The sequence below is a fragment of the Mustela erminea genome, chromosome 2 (genome assembly GCF_009829155.1).
Source record: "Mustela erminea isolate mMusErm1 chromosome 2, mMusErm1.Pri, whole genome shotgun sequence".
NCBI lineage: Eukaryota > Metazoa > Chordata > Mammalia > Carnivora > Mustelidae > Mustela > Mustela erminea.
In genome coordinates this window covers 154,225,240-154,235,013 of record NC_045615.1, presented here as the reverse complement: position 1 = coordinate 154,235,013, position 9,774 = coordinate 154,225,240, and the positions used below count along the sequence as shown (strand labels likewise).

The following is a 9,774-nucleotide window of genomic DNA, read 5'->3' as shown; positions in this document are numbered from 1 at the left end:
ATTTTTGGCTGTGACTTCATGAAGTTTTGATTGGCCTGATGCTTTCAGTCTGTTAGGGTCCGTGATCAAAGGAACGAGACTGATGCAAAGCGAAAGTCAAGCAAAGCTTTATTTCTCACCAAGCATCAAAAATCAAACTGAAGGTGGGGGCTGTCTCTTAAGAAAAGGCGACGATGACGACCCCAAGGAGGCCGCTCCCCGGACGAGGCCGATCCCGACAACGAAGAGGCGACGACGATGAGGACAACAACCCCAACAACACATACTCTGCCTCCCATGATGCTGCTCATGACGAGGCCGCTCCCAGGATGAGGCTGCTCCCAACGACGAAGAGGCAGTGATGACAAGGACGACAACCCTGACGATGCTGCTCCCAACGACTGTCACCCAGTGACTACCACTACTACTACCCCAACGGCTATTCCTCCTCCTCCTCCCCCCCATCCCCAGCCTCACAGACTAACCGTTATAGAGGTGGTTGAGCTGGCCACACACAGGTGGTCAATGAGATTGCAACACACCACAGTAAATATATGTGCACCCCACTGGTTGGATGTCTCCATCGGGCCTGGCCTGCCCCTATATCCAGGGTTTGCAAGTAAGTTCCTCTGGCTAACCAGGCTCTCGTACAGGCCCTCACATTTCTCCCCTTTCCTTGGAAATTAGTCAAATCCTTGACTTTTCAGCCAGTTGTATGTTTTCCTGTTGTAAGGGGTTATATTGAGCATGTAAGACTAACATTTTTATCACTCTAATTTTCTTTGGTACAAATGACATTAGGGCATTTATAATGCAGGGGCCAAAAAGTAACAGTAGTGCGCAGTCGGCTGATGAGTTAGCCATTCACCACTTTGTATACCTTTTCCATTTTTCCTAATTCCATTCATCTAGTTTCTCACCTATACTTTACATGAACAGGTAACAATAGGAGCAACAATAAACTCAGTTTTTTTAGTCTTCGCTTTAGTCCACGGTCAGCAGGGTCCATTGGCTGCAGCTTCCATCTCTGGTGTGGGGCGCGTCGCCGGGCCGGCCGGAGACCCCCACTAGGGGCTGAGCAGGATGGCGAGTGTCGCGAACCCGGAACGCGCAGAGGAACAACACCAGGCTCAGGAGGTCTGTCAAAGCAGGATCTCGCTTTATTGAGCAGGGCAGCGGCTTATATGGGGTGAGGGAAGGGAAGTGAGGTCAGCAAAGTGGGGGCCAATGGGGATGTGCCGTGTCGGCGGGAGTTGGGAGAGACACGCCCTGCAGGGGGTGGAGGCTTGCGGGAAACGAAACTGATGGGAAACCGAAACCGCCACTTTGGCGCCTTTGTGGTCGGCCATGTGGGTTCCCGATCTGGAAGAGAAGGCCACCCGGTGCCATCTTAGCCTCTTGGGGCCCAACATCTCCCCCTTTTGTTTTTGTATGCATGACTTCTGTCTTAGGTCGCCGGCGGCGGGCCTTCAGGCTTACCCGTCATCGGGGAATCACACTGCTTTGGTGTACCCCCTGTCTTAGGTTGCTCTGCGTCCCCCGCCGGTCTTACCCGTCATTGAATATCATGCCTGTATGGGCATGGGGGTTTGGTCCCTGACCTGGCGTGGGTTGTTCCTGCAAGGAATCCCATCCGCCATAGGTCGTGAGACTATTGATGGGGCCCCTCGTAGGACTCGTCGTCACGGGTGGCCAGTCTCTGGTATTGAACATGGACGTTCATGAGTTGAATGGCCTCCACTCTTTTTTGGACGAATTGGGCAATCTTATAATACAGGGGCCAAAGGTCAGCAGGAGAAGTAGGGTTAGGATGGGCCCCAGGAGGGGGAGGAGAAAGGGAAGTAAGCCATTAAAGCTTGTCCAGAAGGGGGAGGTCATCAGGGCGTGGCGGCGCTTCTCTAGGTCCTCCTGTAGCTTCTTGATTTTGTCTCGTACAATACCCGACCGGTTGGCAAAGAAACAACATTCCTCCTGTAAAAACAAACATATGCCTCCCTTTTTGGCTGTTAATAGATCTAAGCCTCGCCGGTTTTGGAGGACTACCGCAGCCAGCGAGTCCATCTATGTTTGGAGGTCAAGGATGGTCTCCGAGACTGCACCCAAGTCATTAATCATCTGTCGGGATAATGTGTTATAGTAGTGGAGAGAGGTACCTATCCCGGCAGAGCCGGTTGCAACTCCCGCAGTGATCCCTAATCCCAGCATGATGGGGATGGCCTGGATGGCTCTTTTGGATCGCCCTCCGAGACGATCGAAGGCAGGAATCAGAAGGCTCTGTTGGGAATAATGTTGAGATCTGGCAGAAGCCAAGCTAAGGCACAAAGGCCAGTCCAATTAGTGGGGAGGAAGCTGAATGCCTGGTCCCCACAGACGAATACAGTGGCATTGGGGGGGCAGAGTTGAGTATTGTTTACTGTGGTGTTTTGGTCACAGTAGCTGGGGTCAATAGCCCCGAGGTCAATATTAGAGCCATTGTCTGCCAATGGGGGCGCCCAAAGACAGGTGACATTAGAAGAGAGGGGGATATATACACATAGTCTCTGGGAGGCCAGAGAGGGCAGTTCGTGGTGGGAAGGAGCAGGGAGACATTGGCGAGGAAAGCCTGGGCCATTAGGGGCCCATTCTTTAAGCATAGGCCAGCGCGAGTGACTTGTCCATGAGCCAGCAGAAGAAGAAGCGGTGCCACCCAAGACATCCTGATTGGTGGGCCTATGAATCAATAAGGGGAGGCTCCTCAGAGGGCGGTAGGCCCTCTGGGTCAGAGTTAGCAATCTCCTTCGCCTCTGGGAGGTACTTAAGGTCCCTGGCAGGCACCCATATGGGCTTCTTTTCAGAGGGTGGGAATACACATCCAAATCCTCTGTCTGCTGTGAGGAGGGGGTCGGGCCCTCTCCATTGGCCCGTCAGGGGGGTCTTTCCATCTAACAAGGACAGCGGGATGTGGGGCTGCAGTGGCCCAGTGTCTCTGGAATGCAGATAGGCCGTCCGATTTGGAAAAATTTAATATATTTAGGGTAAATAATGCCTTCTTAAGCTGGTCGTGTGGGGGAGTGATTCCCCCTTTTGTTTTTGTAAATGGTCCTTAAGGGTGCGGTTTTGTCTTTCTATGATTGCTTGGCCCCTGGGATTATAGGGGATTCCCGTGGAGTGGGAGATATTCCAGGTAGTAAGGAAATCCTTGAGGGCCTGACTAGTGAAGCAGGGGCCATTATCAGTCTTGATCTGTTCTGGGAGTCCTAGTGTGGCAAAACATTGTAGGAAGTGGCTAATGGCATGTTTAGTCTTTTCACTGGCGTGGGCCGTTGCCCAACACACATGTGAGTGGGTGTCAGCAGACATGAAAACATACTTAAGTTTACCAAAGGAGGGGTAATGAGTTACGTCTGTTTGCCAGAGGTGATTAGGGCGTAGCCCTCTGGGGTTGCACCCGGGTCCCTGGAGTGGGGGGACCTGCAAAAAAGGCTGGCAGGATTTGCAGGTTCGAATGATCTTTTTAAGATCTTTGACGGGGACCAGGGGGAAGCGGTGGTGGAGTCCCCTCCAATTGGCGTGGGTGAGTCTATGAAAATGAGTGGCCTCCTCAACGGAGTAACATTGGGGGGTAGACGCAAGTCGGTCGGCCAGGGAGTTTTCCTGTGAAAGGAATCCTGGAAGTCCCTGGTGTCCTCTAAGGTGTTGGACGTATATTGGGTTGGTTCTCTGTTTTAGAAGGGTACAGGTCTGGATCATGAGTGGGGTAATGGGGTTAGAATCAAGTCTAATGTGGGCATCAATCACATTGGGCAGGAGATTGACCACATAAAGGCTGTCTGAAAACAGGTTGAGGGGACCTTCAACTCTGGAGAGAGCTAGGACCATGGCATATAGCTCTTTGAATTGTGCTGATCCCTGTACCTCATGGGTGAGGGATTCTTGAGGTGTAAGGCTTCCCTTGTCGCTAGGATGAGGCGGGAAAATTACTGCTGAGGCTTCTATCTTGCCTCCATCTGTGAAGGCTGTGTGATAGGAAGGGTCTGCCCGGGGGACAAACAATGTGGGGAACTTCCATGGTAATTTACCGAAGGAATTCATCCATTTATAGGGCCCATAATGACAGTCTATGTCGCCAGTGAACCCTTCTAAAGCTATGGCTACCCTTGCATTATTGTGCTGGAGCCAGGCAAAGTCCTGAATTCTATAGGGAGTAATAATAGCACTTGGGTCCTTTCCAAAAAGACGAAGTGAGTTGGTCCTCCCCTTTGTGATGCAGTCAGCGAGTTGGTCCGTTGTTGCATATACCCGTGGGGTGCCCCCCACCGAGAGGTGGATCCATTGGATGGGTTCCCCCTGTTGGGCAAGCAACGCAGTCATCAGGGATTCCCCCGGGAAGATGTACAAAACCAGAGGCACAGAGGGGGTGAACCGCTTTAAGGTGGACTTGTCAATGGCCTGTTGAACCTCAGTAAGCGCTTAGAGGTGATCAGCGTTCAGAATGATGGCGGACGAGAGGGAGGAGCCCTTGAGCAGGTCAAATAGGGGGGTGAGTCTCTCGGTAGAGATTGAGATCCATGGCCTCATCCAGTTTATTTCGCCCTGGAGTTTTTGTAATTGAGGCAGGGTATATGAGGACTGGATTTGTAATTGAGGTCTAATGGGGGATACTGTGTCCAGGGAGAGCAGGGACCCAAGGATTTTAAAAGGGGGGACCCTTTGAATCTTTTCAGGGGCAACCTTAAAACCATGGCCGGCCAAGATGGAGAGACATTTAGAAGTGAGGAGATCAAGTTGAGATGGGTCAGGAGCCCCCAGGATAATAGCATCCATGTAGATATAGAAAAGGATGTCTGGGTCCCTAAGAAATGATGCAAAGACTCGAGCCAATATATTTTGGCAGATTGAGGGACTATTAGCCATTCCTTGGGGGAGAACGGTCCATTCAAATATCTGGTCGGGCCCGGAGAAGTTAGGAGCGGGCAGGGAAAAGGCGAATTTTTCTGTGTCGTCGGGATGAAGGGGAATGGAGAAGAAACAATCCTTAATATCAATGGTGGTAATTAAATGGTTAGATGGAATAGCAGGGATCCATGGGAGCCCCCTTTGAGGGGTCCCGAAGGGGATCATCCTGTTGTTCACTAGTCGTAAGTCCTGTAACAACCTCCATGAGTTGTTAGACTTTTTGATGACAAAAATGGGGGAATTCCAGGGGCTAAGAGATGGGCGGATATGCCCAAGGTCAAGCTGTTGTTGTACCAGAAGGTGGAGTTGCTGCAATTTGTGAGAAGGGAGAGGCCACTGCTCTACCCAAATGGGAGGACCCTCTTTCCAATTAATTTTGGGGACCTGAGGCAGGGCAGTGGCCTTTAGGATTGGGGGGACTGGTGTCTTTGCCTTATACTCTCCAGGTAGGGGTCATCTCGGTAGTTGGAGTGGGCACTCCTTCCCTCCCAGAATTGTTGCTGGTATTCCTCCTCATCCAGTATATCATCAAAAAAGGCCTTATGATCAGTAGTAATGAAGGCCTCTGTGGCTCCTAGAATGTCTTGACCAAGGAGGTTGGCGGTGAGCCCAGAGGCTACCAAGGGACGAATTTGTCCTCTGTTGCCGTCTGGATCGACCGAGCACATTAAGTTGGCAGTCTCATGGGAGCCAACTTGGCCTCCAACCCCCACTAAGGGGGGGCCAGGAACAAGTTTCCATGAAGGGGGGACCTCTTCCTGTCGGAGGACGGTACGTTCAGCTCCGGTGTCAATGAGGCACTTAAAAGATTTGTCTCCGATTGTGAGGCGCATCTTGGGGCGGAGGCCCAGGACCAGCGGGACGGTCCAATGCGCTCGAACAGGTGCCTTCCCCTTATTTAACGGGGCTGGGGATTGCCCCGACTGGAGTTTAAACGCTTGCCCTGGATATCGAATCTGGATTTGCAGTCCTTTGCCCAGTGGAACCCCTTTTTACATTTAGGGCATGGGGTCCGTGGCAGGACAGAAGATTGAGGCTGGACGGGCTTACGGCCCTGTGGGCAGTTTCTCTTGAAATGCCCCTCTTGTCCACAACCAAAGCATAAACGAGGTGAGTCCGTGGGGCGGGGCTGCAGGGATGTTTGCTGAATGGCGCAAACGAGGGTCTCAAGGCTCTCCTGCTGGTGCTCCTTGAGGGCAGCGGCCATAGCTCTCGCTTGATGCGATGTAGAGCCAATGTCTTTGGTTGCAATAACCCAGCGGTCCATGGACCTTTCTTTTAAGCCCGCACAGGCCATTCTATGGTCACGGGTCATACCTTCCCACACTGCCATTTTTAGAAAATGGTCCCTAAGGTCCCCCGGGGGGAGTTTCTTTTTGATGGATTTTTCCACCCGGTCGATAAACGAGGGAAGGTCCTCATTAGCCTTTTGATGTAGCCCCGCGATGGGCGACTCAGAAGGCCCTTCTTCGAGTTTATTCCAGGCGGCGAGCCCCGTGGCTCGCACCTGATCTTGGTATGGGGGAGGAATGGCAGCCTGCTGAATACCGGAGGCATATTGGCCATCTGTTCCAGTAAGCATTCCCATGGTGATCGGGATGGCAGGATTGGCACGGGCATTCCTTTCTGCAATTTGTTGACATTCCTCCTTGTATAGGGCAGTCCACTTTATATACAGGGCGCCCGGAAGTACGGCCCTGGCCAGCGAGCGCCAGTCTGCCGCCGTACAGGGAGAAAATGCAAGTCCGCGGAGGATGGTTTCGGTCCAGGGGGCATTAGGCCCATCCTCCAGAACTGCCTTCTTAAGTTCCTTGAGGTCCCCGGGTTCCCATGGGTACCAGGGGGCAGGTCGATTGCCCCCGGGGTTCACATTAACAGGGTAAAGAGAGCAACCCGGGGGTTCGGGGGTGTGGTGTTCCGAAGGAGGAGGGCAGTATGGAGGCGGAAGGGTAGGCGCTAACGGTTGGATAAAGGGGTTAGTAGAAGGGGGGCGCGCAGGGGTCCCTCAGCCAGAGATCCGGGTTGGAGGTCCGGGGGCCAAGGAGCCGCGTCGGGTCTAGCGAGGGGTAGAACCTCTTTGGTTCAACAGGGGGGTCGTTTTTAGAAGAGGACTGCCCCATAACTTATGGGGGTACACTCACCCGTTGACCGATTGGCCCGTCAGCGGAAGAGACTCCTCACACGGGGCACCAGTTGTGGGGCGCGTCGCCGGGCCGGCCGGAGACCCCCACTAGGGGCTGAGCGGGATGGCGAGTGTCGCGAACCCGGAACGCGCAGAGGAACGACACCAGGCTCAGGAGGTCTGTCGAAGCAGGATCTCGCTTTATTGAGCAGGGCAGCGGCTTATATGGGGTGAGGGAAGGGAAGTGAGGTCGGCGGGAGTTGGGAGAGACACGCCCTGCAGGGGGTGGAGGCTCGCGGGAAACGAAACTGATGGGAAACCGAAACCGCCACTTTGGCGCCTTTGTGGTCGGCCATGTGGGTTCCCAATCCGGAAGAGAAGGCCACCCGGCGCCATCTTAGCCTCTTGGGGCCCAACACTCTGGGGGGTGTCCTCGTCCTCGGCTCATTTGACGTGACCCATGTGAATCCAGGCCCTGATGCCTTCTACTTCTACTGCTTTGGGGGTGGTCAGGGTGACAGTAAACGGTCCCTTCCAGTGGGGCTCCAAGTTCCCCACTTGATAGCGACGTATCCAAACCAAGTCCCCGGGTTGGTAAGGATGTGGTTCCACCTCCATCTACGTCCCAGTGTGGGCAGTCCGGATCCCTGCATGGACTTTTTTTAAGACAGACTGTAATCCCTACAGTGACTGGAGTACAGACTGATTCGTTATTTCTGCTAGGGCAACCTCTTGTAGCCAAGGACAGAGTGCTGGGGGGGGGGGGGGTCTCCGGAACATGATTTCAAATGGGGTCACCTTGTTTAAATAGGGTGTACGTCGTGCCCTGAGGAGGGCGAAAGGAAGGAGATCCACCCATCCACCACCAGTCTCCAGAATTAGTTTTGTCAGGGTCTCTTTATAAAGGAATCTGGTTCATTCTCTCTGCTTGCCTGGAACTCTTGGGCCGGTATGCACAGTGTAGTTTCCAGTTAGTCCCCATGGCCTTGTCAAGGCTCCCACAATTCATCTTGGGCCACGTCCACATTCTTGATATTCTTTTCTCTATCAGCTTGTAAGAGAGCCTGTTTACAATGAAGGGTGTCCTTCAAATTTTCATTAATCTCGTCCACCTTTTAGATGTTCTCTTTCAATTTATGTACGTCAGCAAGGAAAAGCTTATGTTCTCTCTTCATTTCTGCTTGCTTCTTTGCTTCCCTGATCTTCTCCTCCCGACTAGCTATGTTTTTTTCAAGATCCCTATTTTCCTTTTTAAGGTCATCAATCTTCTTCTTTTGGTCTAAAGTAGGCCCTGCCCATGCCTGTGAGACTGAACTCAAAAATGCAGGGCTATTGTCTGACCCGATCCTGAGAGGCAGCCCAAACCTAGGAATTATTTTTTCTAGTAGCTTTATGGCTACCACTCCTGCCATCTCATGTTTGGCGGAAAAAGCCTCCACCCAGCCTGAAAAGGTATCTACAAAAACTAACATATACTTGTGCCCATATTTTCTGGGCTTTATTTCTGTAAAATCTATTTCCCAATAAATTCCTGGTTCCTTACCTCTTTCTCTTTTCCCTCTTCCCATTTTAGTTCTTCCCACATTAACTGCCTGGCATTGAGCACATCTGTCTATATCCTGAACCATATGCCCTAATTTAGAAACCTGGAACTGCTTGCCTATAAGCTCCTTGAGTTTACGTATCCCCAAATGAGTACCCTGATGTATCTGGTCAACTAACTTCTTATCTTCGAGGAAGAATTATTTTTCCTGCTTTAGTCTTAGTCCAGTCCCCTTCATAGTCCAATTTAACCCATTTTTGTAAATACTTTAAATCTTCTTCTGAATAGTTTGGTTTTTCTGGTAGGGCTGGAGCCGGGAGTATAACCAGTTCTTGTACTGTTTCTCGGGCTGCTTGCTTTGTGGCTTGATCTGCTAAGTGGTTTTCTTTTGAAATCAGATTAGTCCCCTTTTGGTGTCCCAGGCAATGCATAACGGCCACCTCTTTTGGTTCCCAGATAGCCTGGAGGAGAGCCAATATTTCTCCTCTGTTTTTAATTCCTTTTCCTTCTGCTGTTAATAGGCCCCTTTCTTTATAAATAGCCCCATGTATATGGAGAATAGCAAAGGCATACCTGCTGTCCGTATAGATAGATGTTGGTGGTTTTACCTTTGGCCATCTGCAGTGCCTTAGTGAGTGCAATCAGTTCCACTTTTTGTGCCGAAGTTCCATGTGGCAGGGCTGCTGTCCAGAGTTCCTGCTCAGGAGAAACCACTGCAGCCCCTGCATACCTCTTTGTATTGACCCATGTAGCTGCTCCCATTTCTGAACAGAATCATCTCGGCATCTGGGAGGGGAATGTCTCTGAGATCCGGTCTTATTCCTGCGACTTGGGTTTGGACCTCCCTGCAGTTGTGTGGGTGGTCAGCCAGCTCCTCCGGCAGCAGCGTGGCTGGATTTAGCACTGCTGGGGGCCGGAAGGTCACTCTTGGTTCATTGAGGAGGAGGGAGGGCCTGATAGCCCGTCACTCAGGCATTTGTCATCCATTGGTCTGGTGGAGTCTGGAGAAGGTCCTTGATAGTGTGGGTGGTGGTCAGGATGAGATTTTGGCCCAAATTCAATTTACTTGCATCCTTGACCATGAGGGCCATGGCAGCAATTATGCAGAGGCAAGAGGGGAACCCAGCTGCTACTGGATCTAGTTTTTTGCTAAGATAGGCTACTGGCCTTTGTCAAGGCCCCAGAGTCTGAGTCA

At 51.8% G+C, this 9,774-nt stretch overlaps 1 protein-coding gene across 1 annotated transcript; it reads right to left on the bottom strand.

Annotated features, from left to right (window-relative positions):
* Window positions 1-1,927: 1,927 nt before the first annotated feature.
* LOC116582756 (endogenous retrovirus group K member 5 Gag polyprotein-like) lies at window positions 1,928-9,341 on the bottom strand. The gene is made up of 5 exons (XM_032330470.1): window positions 9,153-9,341; window positions 7,056-7,144; window positions 6,824-6,870; window positions 5,909-6,723; window positions 1,928-2,503 (listed from the first exon to the last, which is right to left on the bottom strand). Exons 1-5 carry the CDS (start codon window positions 9,339-9,341, stop codon window positions 2,390-2,392), a joined length of 1,254 nt encoding a protein of 417 aa, XP_032186361.1. The 3' UTR covers window positions 1,928-2,389.
* Between the last annotated feature and the right edge of the window lie 433 nt (window positions 9,342-9,774).

What these genes read in the sequence shown, in the direction of transcription:
- LOC116582756 (XM_032330470.1), bottom strand. Translation starts at nt 9,341, where the DNA reads ATGGGAGCAGCTACATGGGTCAATACAAAGAGGTATGCAGGGGCTGCA. An exon ending in TCTATCTATACGGACAGCAG is followed by an intron (nt 7,145 to 9,152) that starts GTATGCCTTTGC and finishes CTCAGCCCCTAG; the next exon opens with TGGGGGTCTCCGGCCGGCCC. An exon ending in ACGGGCCAATCGGTCAACGG is followed by an intron (nt 6,871 to 7,055) that starts GTGAGTGTACCC and finishes TCCAACCGTTAG; the next exon opens with CGCCTACCCTTCCGCCTCCA.